General features: G+C 54.2%; 1 protein-coding gene across 10 annotated transcripts; it reads right to left on the reverse strand.

Annotated features, from left to right (window-relative positions):
• Nucleotides 1-274: 274 nt before the first annotated feature.
• Nucleotides 275-15,968, reverse strand: CIZ1 (CDKN1A interacting zinc finger protein 1). Of its 10 annotated transcripts, XM_039861561.1 has the most exons (19): nt 15,809-15,959; nt 15,029-15,167; nt 14,728-14,843; nt 13,161-13,232; nt 10,948-11,174; nt 9,114-9,204; nt 8,824-8,932; nt 7,995-8,316; nt 7,697-7,898; nt 7,308-7,429; nt 6,509-6,706; nt 5,697-5,821; nt 3,719-3,806; nt 3,110-3,223; nt 2,759-2,905; nt 2,432-2,458; nt 1,197-1,266; nt 976-1,097; nt 275-620 (listed from the first exon to the last, which is right to left on the reverse strand). In XM_039861561.1, the coding sequence occupies exons 2-19, from the start codon at nt 15,160-15,162 to the stop codon at nt 405-407; spliced, it is 2,502 nt and encodes an 833-aa protein (XP_039717495.1). In that variant the 5' UTR covers nt 15,163-15,167; nt 15,809-15,959; the 3' UTR covers nt 275-404. The 10 variants fall into 10 exon arrangements, with proteins under 10 accessions (XP_039717495.1, XP_039717490.1, XP_039717491.1 ...); XM_039861556.1 differs by having other exon boundaries at nt 7,697-8,316; nt 15,893-15,968; XM_039861557.1 differs by having other exon boundaries at nt 7,697-8,316; nt 9,114-9,189.
• Between the last annotated feature and the right edge of the window lie 3,874 nt (nt 15,969-19,842).

Genomic DNA, 19,842 nt, shown 5'->3' on the forward strand with positions numbered 1-19,842 from the left:
TGACTTTTCTAGGCCTCTGTTTCATCATCTAATTTGGGGGGAACCAGATTAAATGAGATCTTACTTGAAGGTACTTTCCCAGCCCTGATGCATCATTAAGAGGTAAACAGGCTGGAGAGGTGAAGTGCCGTGTGATCCCAGGTTCCCTGGCTAGCGAACCTGTCTTTGGCCTTCCAATTCTGCCCCCACACTGTGCCTACAGAGGCTGGGCGCTGCTAAGAGCTGGCTGGGATGTACCCCTTCCCCCATCCACCCAGGCAGAAGTGCTGGTGAGGACTGTACAGCCAAACTACTTTCTTTTATTGGATTCTGAGTAAAAACACTATGTCACAGTTTCCATGCGGACTCCTACAAAGCAGAGCAGATCTCGACCCAGACGCCACTGGTGTAGGAAGCTCCTTCTATCAGGTTTTGAGGCGGGTTGAGCGCCGGGGTGGTGGGGGCTGAGGGGGTTGAGGCGTCACCTTGCGGGGGGTTTTCGCTCTGTCCTGGACGCTGGGATAGATGTGTGGGCGGCCGTTGGAGGTGAACAGAGCAGTCAAGGCGTTCCGGGCAGTGATGGCACTCTGGCGGCTCACAGGCCTGGTGGTGGGGCTGGGGTTCTTGGCCTTCTTGTATTTCTAGACATAGAGGGTACAGGTGAGGTGGGACTCCCTTCCTACCTGGTGTGCTCCTGGCCAGCAGGTGCTTCCCCAACCAGGCTGAGACAGCAGTGGACATACTGTGCAACCCCGTGTGATGTGCTCACACTCCCTGGGCCAGGGCTCTAGGGCTAGCGGCCTGGCCTTTAGCAACCCCCCAGAACAACAGCGGAAAGAGCCCGGCACCACGCTGGCTCTGGCTCCCTTTGTGGGAAGGGCCTCCCTGTTGGGTGGGCCTCGGGGCCAAGGTCAAGCACAGGACGGATGTGGCCACTGGCCATCATCTCCATCAGTTCGGATGGAGTCTGAGTCCCGGGCAGGAGGCCCGGCTCACCTGCAGGTTCTCGAAGTGGGCCAAGGACTTGCAGTGGGCGAGCTGCGCCCCTGAGTTGCTGTGGTAGAACTTGTGGCAGATGCGGCACACGTAGCCCATCACGGGCACCAGGAAGTCCATACCTGAGGGAAAAAGAAGATGACAAGGGGACAGGTTACCTGGCCAGGATGCCATGGTTGGGATGGGTCACTTGGAGGCTGGGGTCAGGGCTGGGGTCTTACCGTATGCAGTGTTGGGGCTGTAGGTCTCTGAGCCTTTCCATTCCTCTACGGATGTATCTCTGGACCTCACCTGGAACATGCAAGTGTGGGCCTCAAATCTGGTTTCCCCCAGACCCCACCCCCTGAATGCAGGTGAGGGGACCCCTGGGACCCACCCATGCTTTTCAACATACCGTCCCCTTGATGTCGAGGAGGCTGTGGGTGGCATTCTCTGAACCTCTGCACAGCTGATCCTGCCTCCCAGAGTACCCTTCCCAATCTATGCTTTCAGTCCCCTCCTCCAGGAAGCCCTCCTGCTCCCAGTGGCCATAATACATCCCAGGTGTGCCCAACACATCACACATGTCACCTCACTGAATGTTCACAACAATCTTCTGTGGTTCACCCATTTTACGTAATAGGAAACCGAGGCCCACTCAAGTGCCTGGGGTTACACAGCTGGCTTGGGGAGGTGCAGGGTGGTGAACCCTTGTGGGTCCCAAGTCCTGGTTACATTCTTAACTGCGAGCCCCCTGCCAGGTCCCTAAGTTTCTAGCTGATGCTGCAGTGACCTCAGTCCTGGGGGGTTGTGAGTTTCAAGTGATCTAGGACCCTTCATCACACCTGCTGGACATATGCCCCTTCCAGACAAGGCTATCTGACTCCAGCCACGTCAGCCCCGCCATGCCTAGCAGTGCCTTGCACTGTGTCCCAGGCAAACATGACTTCAAAGAGTGAACCTACTTCCGTTTGCCACTCTGGGCTGCAACCCTTCCTCATAGCCTGAGTTGGGGCTACTACTTCTGAGCAGAGAAAACTGAGGCTGAGAGAGGCCAAGAGGCTTGCCCAGGACACCACTGCTGACCACTGAGTAGCACAGCTGGCTTCAGCCCGAAGCTGCTCAGGGCTGAGGGCCACCCTCACAACCCTCCATCCATAGCCCCTCTGTGCTCCGTCACCACCCTAGACCGTAACAGGAGCTCTGTGAGAGCAGGGGCCAGGCCTTGGTCCCCACGAATCCCTGGTGTCCAGCACCAGGGCCTGGCCCAGAAAAGGTGCCCTGGAAACTTTGGTTAAACGGAAAAGAATCCAGGACCCTCCAGCTCCCCACTCATGGACGACAGAGGAGCGAGGGCGTTCCCAGCACAGGCTCTGGAGTCGCACTTCCTGGCATCCAGGTTGGTGAGATTCTGCAGGAAAGTGCTGGGTGCAAGTCTGGCACGTAGTAGGTGCTCAAAAAAATGTCGACTGCTCACCGTCGTCATCATCTTCACTGACGCTTCCTATACACAACGCAGAGTCCCCCCCATGCCTTTTATTGACGCTGTTCCCTCAGCCCAGGATGCCTTTTCCCTTCCTCAACACAGGTCAGAATTTCAGCCAGCTTTGGGGGCCCCTGCATATTTCACCTGCTACCCTATAATCATCTAGAATATAGCTCCTATTAGTACTAAATTGTGGCAGGCATGAGTGTCTAGAAAGGCCAGCACAGTGCCTCTTGGCCCCTAGGAAGTGGGACAAAGTCCCCCTGGGCTGACTCTAGCCTCCAGCCTGCCTCCCGAACCCCCTCCTTCCCCAAGCACCTGCTTGCAGAATTCCTCGTCAACGTCGATTTCTTCTTCGTCCTCCTCCTCCTCTTCCTCCTCATCACCCTCGAAGCAGCCCACGGCGTCCACTGTGATGAAGTGGTCCTCGTCTTGGCCCGCTATCTCCTTCTCGAGAGTCTTCAGCTGCCCGGGGGAGGGGGCCAGGGCTCAGGTCAGCTCAGGGCGGCCAAGGTGCCATGCCCCACAGAGCCCACACCCCTGGGAATCCCAATCCCACGGGACCTGCTATGAGTTTTGACTGGGATAAATCTCAATTTGCTCTGTGGCTCTGGCTAAGGCTCTGTACCTCTCTGGGCCCCCATGTCCCCCAGAAAGAACTGAGGTTACCTCCTTGGCTTTGTCTTTGTGCCCCTGGGACTTCACGTGCTCCACAAATTTGCGAGGAGTCTTGAAGTAGCGGTTGCAAACGGTGCAGAAAGGTCGCAGGGACTGTTTGGCGATCTAGGGAAAGGAGGGCAGACCAAGCGGGTGGCGGGCAGTGTCTCCATGTGCAGCCGGGCAGTGCCCGGTGAGACTTCACCCCCCACCTGCAGGCCACCACATCTGTGATCAGCTGGCTGTACTCTGCCCCTGTACCAGAGCATGGGCAACAGGTACCCTCCCTCTGCCGCTGGCTCTGAGAGGGGACGGCAGATGGCAAGAGAGAGAGACAGGACAGAGAGAAAACAGGGAGAGAGGGTACCGCCAAAGGAGCCCCATGAGCCCCACGGCTGAACGGCAAGGTGAGATGGTGCTCTGCCATGCTGGACAGACGGGGAAACTGAAGCCCAGAGAAGAAACACGACGGACTCATCGAAAAGCCACACTCACGAGTGTTGGCCCTGCAGAGACACAGGCTGGCCCTGACTTTCACTCCCAACCTGGGCGACCTCCTTCCCAGCCCTTGGCTTGGAGACAGCACACGGAGGCGCCTTCACAGCGCGCAGGCCCTCATACCTTGTGGTCCTGTGTCCTGCGGTGCTGGATCAGGTCTCCCATGTAGTAGACCTGGCAGGTGTGGCACCAGCGCTTCAGAGGAGGCTCTCTGAATGAGGACAAAACAAGCAGAGTGTGACATTATGTTCTTACTGGACAGACAGCAGCTCTCCCAGATGCTCCATAAATGCAGTGCCTTTCCAACAGGATATTTTTCGGAAACTTAAAATGGTTCTGAGATTCATCTCGACCAATACTTAAACAAGAACCACCAAGGAAAACCGAGGGGCGGGGAATGAGATTTAGAAGCATTCGGGATACCGGGGGCCACCAGGACAGTGACGCAACTGAAGTTATCTGGCCTTGAAAACTTCTCTTTCTCCTGCGGTTTAAATGCCCTGTCATTCCCAGAGCTATTCCCTTCCTCCATTCCTGAACCTGTCCCCATCCCAGTAAGCCAGGGCTCCCGCTGAGACCCCAAAGTGCCCCTGCCGCACACTGTCCGTGATGAATTGGCAGGACCTGATCCTGTCTCCACTCGCACTGGGCCGTGGTGGGCTCTGACAGGCTGGCATTCCATCCCAGAATCCCCAGGGCCTGGCACAGGACTGCCACTGTCTGCGTGGCCTCGGGGCCAAGTCAGCATTCGAGGGAGATGTCATCGGCCAGTTTGATGAATCCCCCCACCTGTTCAGTGTTCTTGTGTCACGAGATTTATTTGGACTTGATCAAGCTCATTCTGCAAATGCAATTATGAATCCTGTTCTAACCTGACACTGGATCACAGACATAAATTCCCGCCATTCTCCTGTTTATTAATTGCTCTACCACATGGGCTAAACTTAATGATCCAACTAATCTCCAAGTTTGAGATATTTTAGACAATTCCTAATTACATTTTTTCACGATTACATTAACTCTGCTAGGAACATCTTTGTGAGCCAGTCACCTTTCTCCTGTGTGATTGTTTCACCCGTCTGACTCCTAGGTCAGGGGGCAGGGGGATGTTTAAGGCTCGAGAACATACTGCAAAACCACGCAGGGAAATTGTTCTCAGATTGAGGACTAACAGAGACACAGCCGCCTTTGGAGACAGTGCTGCTCCCTGTCACTCGGAGCTCCTGTCCCCTCACCCCACTTGTGACTTCAAGTTATAACTCCGTAAACGCCCACGGAAGAGTCCCTGACGACTGCCTCAGGGCCCGTCCAGCCTGAGAAAGGGTTTCATTTGGCCTCCTTGGGGTTTGTTTTAATTCTGAACTAGCTATTAACCTTTTGAAATTGGGAGATTTCACATACAAATCTGCGTTTCTGGTCTCTCCTGAAAAACTAAGGGACGGGACCGGGAGCTGAGGGGCAGCTGTGACGCAGAGCCCACCATGTCCCCCAGGATGGCCCGATCCAACACCGACCTGCTTCTCTCACTGATGACGCCTCCCAGCCCCAGCAGGCCTCTGTGACTGCCCACAGGGTTGTGAAAGGGCCTCCAGCTTCCACCTGCCCCCGCCCCGTACCTCCCCCGCCCCACGGCCGCCGGAGAGTTGATCCCAGGCTCCGGGAAGGCCAATGGGGTGTCTGATCGACCAAGCACACATGACAATGAAAGGGGGAGAGGCAGAGTAGCTCTAACCTCAGGCTACAAAATGACCTGACCCTCACCATCGTGCCCCTATGGTGGGGTCAGCACACATGCCAGGGGGACAGGGGAGCAGCCCCAGTGCCACAACCCACTTCCTTCCCACGTGGATGGCCACACTGTTCCTGCCTGGATGGAACCTTCAGGAACTGGTTCACTGCATCCCTCCCCAGGACATTTTACAGATGAGGAAAACTGAGGTCCAAGGCCACAAAGGTAATGGCATGAAGAGGCCTCTGGGGGAGGGTGATGCTTAACACAAAGGCAGACCTTGCAGATGGCAGACTCGGGGCCCCTCTCAGCCCCACCTGGCCCGTGAGACTGCCCACCCCCAGGACAGACACTCCGCGATCCCCCACTCACTCGTCCTCTCTCTCCAGGACATCCCGGGGCACAGGCAACAGGGACAGGAGGCAGGCTTGGCTCATGTGCTGGATCTCCCCGAGTCGCTGCTGGTGCTGGGCCCCCGACATGTGGTCCTGGAACTCCTGCATAGGTGGGAGTGAGGGATGGGCGTGAGGGGTGAGCCCCGGAACAGCAGTCAGGCCTGGGGCCCGGGGAGGAGGCCTCCGACCTCGGCTTCATGGCCGCCCTGCTACCGCTGATAATGCTGTGTGGCCCAGAGGGCGGAAACAGAGGACACAGTGAGCACATGGCAGCCAGAGCTCCTGCTCCTCCTGGAGACCCTGAGTGCCTCAAGGACAAGGAGCAGTCTCATTAATGTCCAGGTCCCCCTTCTGCCCAGGTGAGGCAAAGTGGGACAGAGGTAACAACAGCACCAGAAGGAATAATACAAGCATGATGCTGTTATGAACGCTAGGCTCATGCTGGGCTGGGCCGGGGGCTCAGGACTTCAGCGTCAAGTCGCTGAATCCTCAGAACCACCCGACGAGCTGGGTTCTAAATGTTTCTTCATCTGATGCGTGAGACGATCACGGCACAAAGGGTAGAATTCACCTTCGGAGGTCTACACAGCTGGTCAGGGCTGATTCAAACCAGTTCTGCCTGACTCTAAACCCCTCCCTTCATGGCTGGTGAGAAAATGTTTTCTGAGCAAATGCACAGCTGCCAAGGGTGGGGCTCACAAGGCCCCCCTCCCCCCGTGGACAGAGCAGGCCGGGGATCCCGCACAGACCCTCCACTCCACCCCCCGCCCAGGGCCCGGCTGGCGGTACCTGCTGGCTGTTGCAGCTGGCCTTGCAGATGTAGCAGAAGAACTGAAGGGTCTGCTTAGAGGGCGTGCTGGTGGCAGCAGGGGTGGCAGAGGTAGAGTCACCAGAACGGGGCCCGGGTGTGAGGGGTACAGTGCTGAAGGCCCGGCTGTCGCTGCTCTGCAGGATGGTGACCTTCAGGGAGCCCCCGGCACCCCACACCTGCACCGGGAGCAGGAGCAGAGCAGCTGGGCATCGATGGTGGGCCAGCCCCGGTGCTGAACATCGCATCGGGCCCTCCTACGGCCCACTTTCCAGGCTCCGAGCTGCTAGGTGACTGCCCCAGGCCCACATAGCTAGGAAGCAGTACCGTCAGGACTGAAAGCCAGGCCTACCTACCTCAAGTCTACCCAACCCACTCCTCACATGACAGATGGAAACACGAGAAAGAAATGGGTTTGGCCACAATTCACCGTGAGGCGGAGCTGGGACCCAAACCCCCAGCACAGGCTGTCACTCTGCTCTCTGCACTAGAAAAATGATACCCATGTGAGGGGACTAGGGGCCCTTGTTATGGGATGAGCGGGCTGAAGGGACTCTTGTCACCAAAAGTACCTCCGGATCTTCAGGGCAAAGGCATGGGAAGACAACACAACAGCATGAGAGTTGGATGAACCACTGTCAAACCCAGGCAGAGGGGCTGTGGTCCATTTCCCGGGGGGGAGGGGGACACAAGGGGCCCCGAGGTGGGCTGGGGCAGGAAAGGCCCTGCCACTGCTGGGCACTGTGGTCCTCACGCTGCCCCACTAGCGTCGCTACCCACCCTGAGCATCTCTCCGGCTCTTTTTTCACATTCTCCCACATCCAGGCCACCGGTCAGCTCCTCCTGGGTCTCCTCCACACTGGCCTGGGCGCCCACTGGCTCCGTCAAGGCCTCCTCCAGGCCTGAAATGATAGATGTGCTCTGTTTCCCAGGGTCCATCTCTCACCTGGCTCAGAGAGACCTGGGCCCAAGGGCCACCTTCTCTGCCCACAGCCAAGGCCTTGAAGCCTCTGGTGTAAATGGCCCCAAATCCTGGTTCTAGATCCAACCCTCGATCCCAGGCAGCACCCAGTCAGGGCTGGACAGTGCCATGGGAGGAAAGAAGGGTCCGGGTAGGGAGGAAAGAGCTGTCCCGTCATTGGACCAGCTGGGAGCCAGCAATCACTTACCTGCTCCAGCTTCTACCGTATTAGGCGGCATCTCTGGCACAGTGGAATGAACCGGAACCAGTGCTGGATCCGATGCTGGCACCTGTGGCTGGGTCTGAGGCTGTTCCTGGGTCCGGTCGGGTGGATGCACTGGCGACTGTAAGGGAGGTTGCTCCGGTGGATGCTCCACTGGCTGGACCTTGGGCTGTGCTTCTGCCTGGACCTGTGGATATGTCTGCGTCTGTGCCTGCTTCTGCAGCTGTGGCCGTACCTGCCTTGGGGGCTGTGAATGTGCCTGTGGCTGCACTTGTGGCTGCACCTGCTTCAGTGGCTCCGCCTCCTCTTTCTGGAGCTGCAGCTGCTGTGGCACTAAGTGCTCTGGAATGGTCTGTGTCTGTGCCTGCTTCTGCATCTTTGGTTGCACCTGGGTGTCCACTGGTGGCATCTGTGGCTGAGTCTGTGTCTGCACCGGCGCCTGGATCTGCAGAACCCGGGGCTGGAATCGTGGCAGCACTCGGGCTTCTGGCGGCTCAGGCAGCAGCTCAGGTGTCTGTGTCTGCTTCGGTGCTGTTATCCGGGCCTGTGACTGGACCTTCGCCTGTAGCTGCCCTGGGGGCCCCTTCTCTGTGGGTTCCTCTGAGCTAGGCAGGATCAAAAGAAGATCAAATTCATGTCTTCCAATTGGCCCCAGGGGCTCCCTAAAAAGGCCAAGACTCAAGCTCCAATCACTGCTCTACCACACGTAAGCTGCGTATTAAGACGAGGCCTTCGACTCTCAGGGCCCCAGTGTCACCTAAATAAATCGGCAAGGTCACTCGCTCCCGCCTCCTACAACTTGCTAATATGTATCCAAGGCCCTGTAAAGCTGCCCACCCTCTGGCCACTCCGAGGTCCCAGGTGCATATCTTCACCCCTCCAGCTGGGCCACCTCGTCTGCTTCCAGGTGGTTCAGTCACAGTAAAGGCACTAGAGTCTGTCTGCCCAGGTGAGGCGCAGAATTAGGTCTGGCCCTCCTCCAAGCCAGAAGCCAAAGCCCCTTCCTTGCTCCTCTCCCCCTAAAGGCTCCTGCCCCCACGTACACCCACTTGCCTTTGCAGGAATGGGAGTACAGGCTTCCTGGACCCCGGCAGGTTTTCAGCATCAGTTACCTCTTAGACCTTTTAGCTGGTGGCTCAGATGCCTCACAAGACTCTGGCTCAGGTGCTGGAGCATGATTCTCCTTAGCGATGCCATCTGGGCAGGGAGGGGAATCTCGATCTAGAATGAAGAGCGGATGAGTGACTGCCAGTGGCAGGTGAAGCACGAACAAGCTCTGGGGGATGGGACCTGGGCTCACCCCCCACCAGGATCCCTGCCTCCCAGATCTACTGCCATTACCAACCCTACGCCCACCTGCCCCAACCTGTGTCCCCTCTGAAGGGCCAGCGACTTCTCTCACCTGGTGTGTCTGTTCGGGGCTCTGTGGCTTCCTCAGACCCCTCTGGGGGGTCTGCCCCGTCTTCCACAGGCGTCGTCTGGGAAGAAGAATCCTGCTTCCTTTCAGAAACCATATCTGACATCCACTACCCACCATTGCACATCCTTGCCCAACAGCAGCTGCAATAGTCCACCAGGAGATGAAGGGCCCTGGGGACTTTTGACGGGCCTGGCCCCAGAGCTGCCAAGAGATGATCCTAAACACCCTGGGAATGGTGTCTAGGGAGTTCCATCTAGCCACCTGTCAAGTAAACCCACGTTTGGGGACACAGGCCCTCTCCTGGCTGCAGTGCTGCCTCCTGACTTCCCCACCCTCGTCTCCACAAAGCCGCCAGAGGAATCCTTCTCAAAGGCAAACTTGATCATGTCTCCTGTCTCTTGCAAGCTGAAACCCTCCTGTGTTTCTTGTAGACCTGGAGTGTACTCTTTTTTCACCCAGAGTCTGACACCACCTCCCCGACTCCCTACACAATCTGACCTCTGCCCCGCACCCACCCCTCCAGCCGCAGCTCTCTCCACTCTCCCCCTTCCCCCTTCTACACCCACACTGGCCTTTCTAGGTTCCCGGAAGCCCCAGGCCTCTTCCTGCCCCAGGCCTTCATCCCAAGTCTCAAAGGCCCTTCTTGCAGAAAGCCTTCCTGACCCCGGAGCAGGTTTAGATCCCTAGGACAGGTCCTCAGTGGGCCTGGGGTTTCCCCTTTGTGGCATTTCCCACAGTCTTAATTAACTGGTGGGAGCATTATTTGCATCAATGTCTTACCATCATTACCACCCCAATACCCTGCTCCCCAGGATCTCCGGGCCAGATGCGTCATCTGCACTTCTGAGTCCCCTGCAGGGGGACTCAGGCAGGACGTGATTCCCTTTGCAAGTCTCCTTGAGTCTTTCTGCTTATGTCAGGGAAAGTCTTTTTGACAATTTTACCACCTCTCAACCAGCAGGAGCCAGGGGTGCAGGCTCAGAACCTTCAAATGGCAACACTGTCGAGTTCAGGATTTTTATAACATTATTCCACCCCGATTACCTTTCTTTTACTTCTGTGTATGGCAGTTAATTTACACTGATTTTAAATTTTAGGTAGTGATATGAAGTTTCCTAAATGTAACTGAGAAGAACCTAATTCATTTAACACTGTGCTTTCCCAGTCAGGAGTCACTAGCCACATGTGGGTGGCTTCTGAGCACTTGAAATGTGGCAAGCCAAACTGAGATGTCAGTATAAAATACACACATCAGATTTTAAGACTTAATGCCAAAAGAAAAAAAAAAAAAAGAATGTAAAATATCGTCATTCTTTTTACGTTGCTTCATGTTGGAATGATAATTTTTTAATATATTGGGTTAAATAAAATATATGAATAAAATTAACTCCACTTGTTTCGTGTTACTCCGTTAATGTAATTACTAGAAAAACTCAAATTACATATATGGCTTGCATTTTAATTCCATTGGGCTGTGCTGATCTTAAAGAGAACTGTAGAATACATCTAAAACTAATGCGTTATATGTCAATTATACTCCGACTTTTTTTAAAAAAAGAAATATTAAGTAAACGATCATCCTGTTCCTGTTTCGACATGGCAAAATCACATAAGGGGTTCCTAACTATCTGAAGTTTGGAAAACGCTAGACAAGTCCAACGTACCTCCTGCTCATTTTACAGATGAAGAAACTGAGGCAGGAAGAGGAGTGTGACCTGCCCAGAGGCCCGTGTGAGCCACAGCAGGGAGCGGGCGGATCCTCAGGTAAGCCCTCTCCCACCCCGTCCCCACCTGCTCCACCCCAGCCACCACTCACCTTGCAATTGGGGGTGCCGGAAGAGGTCCGGGCCTGTTTCTGGGGGGTCCGCCCCGAAAGGTTGAGCTGGGAGGGGTTTATGGGGACCCCGACGGGAGGGGGACCCAGCAGCGACTGCCGAGTGGCCTGGGGAAAGAACTGCTGCAGATTTGGGGTGCCCAGCTGAGGGGGTGTCAGGCTGGGGGCTGTCAGGCTCGGGGTTACCAGGTTGTAGCCACGGAGGTTACCTGAAAGCAGGAAGAGGGATTACAACCCTGGTTAGGGTCAGGGGTCAGACCCCCAAAGCATCATGAGAACATCACAGATAACTTCGAAGATGACCCTTCCCACCCAAGGTCAGCCAGAGGGGAGATGAGAGCCGAGGGCCCAGTCCCACCTTGGGCATCGGGCATTGGGGGGGAAGGGGCTTAAGGCTGGCCTTCTGCTCTAGCTGGGGAGGGGTGGGGCACTGCCTTTTTCCATCCCAGATGCCTCCATGGTCGGTGGCTTGAGCAGCCCCAGCAACCCCACTCATCCTTAGGCATACTCTAGGACAGTGGTCCCCAAACTTTTTGGCACCAGGGACCTGGGCTCCTATGAGAATCTAATGCCTGACGATCTGAGGTGGAGCTGAAGCCGTGATGCTGGCGGCTGCAGATACAGATGAAGCTTCGCTCGCTCGCCTGCCGCTCACCTGCTGTGCGGCCCAGTTCCTAACAGGGGCTGGGGACCCCTGCTCTAGGATACACCCTAAGGAATACAAAAGATCCAGCACAAGACCCATAGGGACAACGACCAAGATGACAGGTCCCTGGAGTAATAAGACCCTCCCCCAGCCCCACCAGCTACCGTGGGAACCAGGCACTTGCTAAGCACTTTCCATGCACGGTCTTATACGGCCCAGACATCATCGGGGTAGGTATTACTGTCTCTACCAATGACGCAACAGATACCAAATGAGAGATTATGTAGGGTGTCTGGGAGGGACCCCTTGGTGCCAGCCAGGATTCTGGGGGCCCTGTGACTCTTGCTTCTCTTTTCCCCCCTTCCATGCAAGCCAACACCAAATCCTACCAAACCTGTCTCCTGCCCCTCTTCCCGGTCCAGCCAGACTCCCCTTTCCATCTCCACTCCCAGCCCCGCTGCCAAAGCCACTTCATCTCCTGCCTGAATGTCGACCACAGCTTTTGTACCAGATAGCAGGAATGATCTTTCTAAAACCAGATTCCGACTTTGCCCCCGCCCCACACCGTGCCACCTAAACCCTTCCATAGTAGGAGGGTCGCTCATGGTGAGAGGTCTGGCCCTGCCCTCCTCTCTGGACTCCCTTCTTGCCATTCTCCTCCTACATGCCCCCACTAGACTCCAGCCATATGTTCCCATGATTCCCTCAAACAAGCCTAGTTTCTTTCCTGCCTCTGGGCCTTTGCACATGCTGTTCCTTCCACCTGGGGCTTTCTGCCCCCACTATCTCCCAGTCATCATTCAGACTTCTATGTAGGCATTTCTTCTCTGGGCGGCTTTCCCAGGCCCTCTCTGTGTCCCCAGAGGCCCCAGATGGCCTGTTCTATGACCAGCTGCACAATTTCTATGCCCACTGCCCACCATCTAACCACACTGGGAGCTCTTGAAGGGCAGGGCCCTTATCAGACTTGGGAGCCCAGTGGCTAGGAAGTTTTTGAGCCTCATAAGATAGTTCAAATTCTTGCCCCACTGCTGGGACAAGAAGCACAGGGGTTAAAGGCATGGGTCAGATGTGCTGTGAGAGCTGGCTCAAATCCAGACTCTACGGTGCACACTCTATGACCTGGAGCAAATCAGTACCCCCTTCTTAGCCTCAGTTCCCTCGTCTGTAAAATAAGGATAATAGTGCTTGACTCACAGTGTTTTATGAGGCTTCAATGAGATAGACATATGTGCCTGGTATACAGTAAGCGTTCAATTAACATTAATTTAAAACAATTAGATACACATCTATGTGCAGAGAGAGAATGCTGACCAGCTCTTAAAAACAGCAAGATAAAAGATGGCACACTCTAAAATAAAAATGACAAAGGACATGGACAAGTCACAAAAAGAAATACAAATGTTTAACAGACAAATATAATAAAATGTTAAACTGTACTAGCACTCCAAGAAACGTAAACTAAAACATTAATGATACAGGTTTTTTTTTTGCCAACCAAATTAGTAAATGATGCATATAACTATATATAAAGAAAAGCATATAATACCCAATGTTGCCGTGGGCATGGTGAGACCGGCACTGTCATACGTTGCTGGTGGCATTGCAAACTGGTCCAGTCCTTTGGGAAAGCAATTTGGCAATACTTATCAAGAGCCATAAAACATCCATCCCCCCTGACCCAGTCATTCTACCCTTGGGAATCCATTCTAAGAAAATAGTCTCAAACATGAAATTCCCACTAGTGTTATTTAAAACAGAAAAAAAAGGGGAGACAGCTGAGAAGGTTTAGGTAAATGAGAGCACATTTCTCCAGAATATTAAACAGCTGTTAAAAATAATCTTTACAGAGGCTGTCAAATTATATGATAAATGATCATGCCATTCTAGTCAGTGAAAAAGAAACAAGATACAGCCTTTCATTTACATCCCTAACCACGATCATATACAAATCTCTGTTTGTGCCTAGAAAAAAGTGAGAGGAAATACACAAGACCTTGACGGGTGGTTCTTTTCTTCAGAAGGTGAGTACACATATGATAATTTCAGTTTTATCTTTTTTAAAAAAATTTTTTTTTTCATTTTTCTTTGAAGAGTGTGACTTTTAAAATGGAAAAGAACAAGAGGGCACTATATCTGTATACATTGTGAGTTCCTGTATATGGTTTTATCTCTCCACCCGTTCAGCTGTCATTTCTAAGTCAGCTGCCATCTGACAGTGGCAAGGCTGAAGAGTGACAATGGTCACATCTTCTGACCTGGCTGCATACACTGCTGGATGGCTAGTGTCTAAGAACACAGCTCTGTAGTGAGACCTGGGCTAATTCTCCCTTTAAGCAATACCTACTCGCTATATGACCGTGGGCACATGACCTCTCTCTGAGCCTCAGTTTCTTCATCTGCAAAATGGGATTGTGAGAGTATCTTCCCTTACGACTGTCAGTAGAGTCAAGGAATTGGGTTTGTAAAGGCCTCGGCACAAGGCCCAGCCTGGCAAGTCACACCTACCCTGTGGGAAGGGCTGGGTCTGAACATGAGCTAGCCTTAAGTCCTTGGAGCCCTGGATTACTCCTACAGGGGCTGAGGTATCAGAAGCAGCATCTTAGAAGGAAGAGCTGAGACACTGCTCTCCACATGGGGAAACTGAGGCAAGAGCACAGGCTTAATTCACAGGGCTACAGACACCCCCTCAGAGATCCAGGGGGCCAGGAGGCCTAGGCCTTAGTCTAGCTCAGCCACTTCTGGTGCTATGTGACCCAGGGCAAATGACTTCCCTTCTCTGGACCTCTGCTTCCTCATCTGTCAACTGGGATGAAGAGGAGGTTGGTTAAAACAGATCTTTCCATCCATCGTCTCATCTTATCTAAATGTGAGTGAAGTGTCTGAGTGCTGCCCACAGAGCCAGAACCACAGTCAAGGGCACACTTCTGTGATCAGACAGACCTGCATGCGGCTGAGTATTTTAGAGCCTTGCACCTCCTAGAGCCTCAGTGTCCTCGTCTGTAAACTAGGATGCCGACAGTATCCCCCTCTCGGGCGTACTGTATGGGATTTAATGTGATGGCGCTGCTCGGAAGCTGCCACTAAGACAGAGCGAGAAGGGCCTGCGGCCATACCTTGCAACTGCTGCAAAAGCAAAGCTCTCTGTAGCACAGAGCCATTGAGGAGGGAAGCCGGGCTGGTACCCTGGAGATTCAGAAGCTGCTGCTGTGGCTGCTGCTGGGGGAGCCCCCTGTGTTGAGAGCAGGTGTCAGAAGGTCACTAGGAGAGTCAGGGCCCCATTCTCTGCCCCCGTTTGATGACCCGCAGGGCTCAAACGGGCGTGCCCCTGGGAGAAAGGGCTGGGAAGGGGCTTCTCCGAGGCATGGATCTGAGGGGCAGGGCTAGAGCCATCCAACCCTCCTAGGAGGAACTTACCGGCTGACCGCCATGGCCAGCGGGGCCTGCGGCGGGGACTGCTGGAGCAGCTGCTGGAGCTGCAGTAACTGCTGCTGCTGTTGCAGCTGCTGCTGCAGCTGCTGGAGCTGCTGCTGCTGCTGCTGGTTGAACATGGCGTCTGGGGAAAGGAAGGGGAGTGCGGCTGGGATCCCCGACATAGCGCAGTCCCGTTCTCCTGTCCATGGTTGCCCACCCCAATCCCCGGCCCTCAGATACTGCCAGCGGAGCTTTAACTCCAAGTCCTGCCCACGGCATACCACATTTGCACCCCAACCCAGCATTCATTACACCCCCAATTCTGCCAGCAGCAGCAGGAGTCAAGCGCCTCCCCACCAATGTCCTCCAAATCCTGCCCACAGTCCCTCCTTTAAATGCCCAGCCATGCCCTCCATCTCTCCAACTCCCACCATTCGTCGGACCCAAACACACCTCCCCCTTCAGCCTTTCTCTGCGCCAGCCGCTCGCGGACGCCGGCCCCGCCCCACTCACACCCCGCTTCGATACCCCCACCCTCTCCTTTGTGCCTATTTGGTGTATCAACAGCAGCACCCTCCCCAGCCTTTCCCCTTTCCTTTGGGTAGGAGGAAGGCCTCCCTCCACCTAATTGCCTTTCCTAGCCTTTCTGTAACCCTTTCCTCCGCAGATACTGCAGCATTGCACCTCACCCCCTAACCCCACCTGCCCGCGAAGCCCGCAGCCTCCATGACAGCGGCCCCTAAGCCGTCCATGCGTCCCCCCAGCCGTCCTCGGCCCGCGCACCTGGACTCCCAGCGCGGCTTTGGCCCCGGGAACTGCACGGCCTCCTCCCCGCACCCCCTCCGCAGTCGCGTCGTTCCCACCGACCGTGCGGGTAGCGCGCAGGCTGCGGGACTCCGGCTCCGGACTCCGGAGCTCTCGCGACTCCACTCCGGCCTGTCCCCTCCGAGGGCGGGTCTGCGGGCCGGGGAGGGCAGCGCCCTCTGGAGGACCGGAGGCTCCGGTGCCGCTAACCGCGCGGCGAGACGAGCTCCCGCACACCGATCACGCTGCGGGGGCGACGTCCGCTCACCTGGCGCCTCCGCGGCCGCGGGCGCGGTTCTGGGCTGCGATGGGACCCTGGGCAGCTCAGACTCTCTGCCCCGCTGTGTCCGTAAGGGACGACTGTGAGCCCAAGGTCCGTCTGTCGTCCAGAGGGATCTGTCGTCTGGGAGGGACATCGCGGGCGACTTCGAGGAGGACTATCCCAACCGACCTCCCCGCGGCCGCCACTGTCCCGCGATCTGGGGGCCCCGCGCGGGGCTCGGGTGGGAGGGGGTGTGCAGACTGCCGCTGGACATTCGGGGACCGAGACGCAGCGAGAGGGCGACCAGAACAGCCGGGCAGAAGAATGAAGGAGCTGAGGAAGTCCGTTAGAAAGTGTTTTTTCTCCAATTTGACTCGAGAGGGGGTGAGGAGGGCTGAGTTCAATAATAAGAAACTGCGTTCATCTTAATCCTTGAAGGACCCTTTAATTATGACTCTGTCCCGCGTCCCGGCGGTACCCCTTCTCCTCGGTATCCCCACAGTCACTGAGTCAAACGATCTGTGGTTACTAAGTAGCAATGCCCGTTTCTTTACTTGTTACTCAGCCGTCTGTAACTGTAACAGCCCTGGGCAATTCGTCCCCTTTGCGTTAGGCGCTGACTGTGTGCGGGCACCGCGCACGGTGGCGCTAGTGACGCGCAGACCCAAGGCCCGCCCAGCGCGTTCAGGCAGCGGAGACCCGAGTGTCAAGCAATCTGCAGTCATGTGACAGGCTCTGCCCTAGAGCTCCGGACCCGCTCTTCTGCAGCCCCCCGGCGGCGGCACAGGTGCCTTACTCCTCCTGGATTTAGAGGCGCGAAAGTGACTCAGCGTGGCGGGAGCGCGGGTCCGGGCCGCGGTCAGGGGCACGTCGCGGCTTTGGTATAAGGGCCACCTGGAGGATGGATTTAAAGGTCGGCCTAAGAGTTGGGCTTTATGCCCGAAGAGCAGCGAGCGCTAGGGAGGGGTGCGACAGCATCACATACCTGCTCAGATTAGAAAATTCACTCGGGTGAGAACCAAGACGGGGCCAGTGGGGAGGGAGAGAAAGGCCGGGTCAAGATCGCCCAGGTTCCCAACCGGGTCCAAGCACGCTGTCACCCCGATTTAGCGTTGGAGATGTCCGAGGTTGAATCAGGTCTCCACTACCTTCTGGCTAGGCGACCCTGGCTGTCGGGAGTGTGCTCTCTGAGCCAGTTTCTTCGTCTATTAAATGGGTGTTCCCTTGCGGGGGGAGCGGTGAGGGCGATATTACATAATGCTTAACACTGGCACCTGGCATGAAGCCAGCCTAGCAAATTGCCAAAGTATAAAAATTAAAAATCACGCTCATGCTGGTGACGGTAGGGACGCCAGCACGGGCTCCCTGCGTTTTCTGCTTTTTGGAAAGCAATCAGCAAATAATCCATCAAGACTCTTGAATGTATTCTGCCCTTTGACCTGGCAACCCCGCTTATAGGAATCTAGCCAAGGAAATAATCAGAAATGAGTTTTAAAAGCCAGCAGATCATTTATAGAAACGTTTTGATAATACCTGTCTGGAAAATAAGCAACTTTGGGGAAACAGCTAAATAAATCGTGGTGTCTGCTTTTTAAAGAATAGCACACAGCCAACAGAAATTGTGTTTTCAAAGGATATTTAAACACTCAAAATACATTGTGAAGTGAACTCAGCAGTTTACGAAACTGCGTGCACACTAGGATCCTGGTTTTGGAAAGAATAAATATATGTGTGCAGTGGACTCATGGGGGCTTTTCATTTTATCTCCGTTTTTTCTAATTTGTTATGATGGGTTTAAATGACTTCATCATGGGCAGGGAGTGAACATTTAAAAATATATATATATACATATATATGTATATATATGTGTATATATATATATATGATCTTGTGCTGCATCCTTGAAGAACAGACGAGAGAGTGACTAGGAATGTTCTGGGGACACCATTTAGGGCTGGGCTCGTGTTAATTGCTTTTAATCAATCCCTTGCAGGTGAAGCCCCCCAATGGAATATCTGGGGGGGGAAAGAGAGGCCTCCCCCATCTCTTTGCATCCCAAATGAAATCTGGGTCTGTAGCATCAGATAGAGGCCTCTTTCTTGCCTCTAATTTGAGATGCACCTTTATCAAGAAATAAACCCTTATAGTCATGTGTACCGATGTCCACACCTATTCTGCTCCAGGAATCTACCTGTCTCTTCCCATGATGATATCACATAGTGTGACTACTAGAGTTTTGGAATATATTTTAATGTCTGATAATACAAGCCCCTGTTATTGTTAAGCTTTAAAAAAAAAAAAAGCTTGCCAATTTTCAATTTTATTTTACATTTTTTTTCTGATAAGTGCTGAGGAATGACTTTTGTCAAACCTTCTCCCCCCCAAAAAAAATTCCATCAGCATTTCAACTGATGTTGCACGAACTGTGTTTAAGTTGGAGAAAAGCTGACGTCTTTACCTTGAGTTTTTCAGTTTAAGAATGAGGTGAATGTCTCCGTCTGTTCGAGCCTTGGGTTTTGCCAATGCCTTGACCTAGCACCTGCAGTTGTTATGATGGCTAAAATCACTATTTTCCCGGTACACTTTCTAACCAGCTATTGGTTATGGCATCTTTATCTTGTCACTTGCCACTTCCTTACCTGGCATTACCTCTGCCCTCAGTAATGTCATATGCTCCATGACAGCAGAAAGCAGCTGCTGAGTTGTCCCTATGTCCTTGGGACCCAGCTCAGAGCATCGTACATCATAGTCACCTGGAAAGGTCAATTAAATGAGTGAAGGAATGAATAAATGACTCTGGGATGCAGTGCCCTCCCTCCATCCTTGGGGTTCGTGTTCATTGGGGCAGCTCTTCCCTCCTTGACATTCTATGCCCATCGCTACACAGCCCCATTGAGGCACCCGGCACGGCACACCAACACAGGCAATAGAATAAACCCACAACCAGACACCCAGCTCAGAAACCTCAGGAACAGTCTGTGCTCAGCGACAGCTCCAGGTCAGACAAGAGGCAGAGAAAAATATAAGGCCATATGCTTATCATGTGGCCTCCCCAGTAGCTGTTGCCCACCTGTGCCTTTACCTATAAATAAAGGGCGTGAGGGAGACAGAGAACAGAGGTGGGGAGCAGCAGGATGGGCATAGCCTTGTTGCTGCCCCTACTTTCTTGGTGCAAGACCCCTCTCAAATTAGTCATCTCTGCTGGACAGGACTGACTTGTGGGTAACAGGCTCTCCTTCCTCCCTTCCCTTTACCAGGTCTTGACACAGCGGCTGCCTTCTGTCCCCCAAGGAACCAAAGTTTCCTTACAATGCTCCTCCTCGCCTCTCACTCCTCACCAGGTCCATTGAAACATCAGGAAGCCTTACCTGATTGCCGGATATGCCCTCAAAGCCCTCTGTCCACGAGGGGAATTGGGCAATCTGGGGCCCACTGGGGCCTGGAATTCCCATCAGCTGAGCCATCCAGGGACTGAGCTGGCCCCCATTCCAGGCCTCTAAACCCAACTCTGTCTCTCCCACAAATCCCGATGTATTTACAATCCTTCATCCTTCCAATCAAGAAGTTGGAGCTTTTGCTACTTTCACGAGACTGAAGTTTCTTCAGACAGTACAATGGTGATGATTACAATTACATCGTAGCTCTAACTATTCACCGTTCCAGCTACTGTTCACGTTTCACCAAAATTATTACTTGCCTGGAGAGAACCACCTGCAGTAGCATTGCTTCAGTCCTCACCAAAATCTGTTGG

This window comes from Pteropus medius, unplaced genomic scaffold (assembly GCF_902729225.1).
Source record: "Pteropus medius unplaced genomic scaffold, Ma_sr-lr_union100, whole genome shotgun sequence".
Lineage (NCBI taxonomy): Eukaryota > Metazoa > Chordata > Mammalia > Chiroptera > Pteropodidae > Pteropus > Pteropus medius.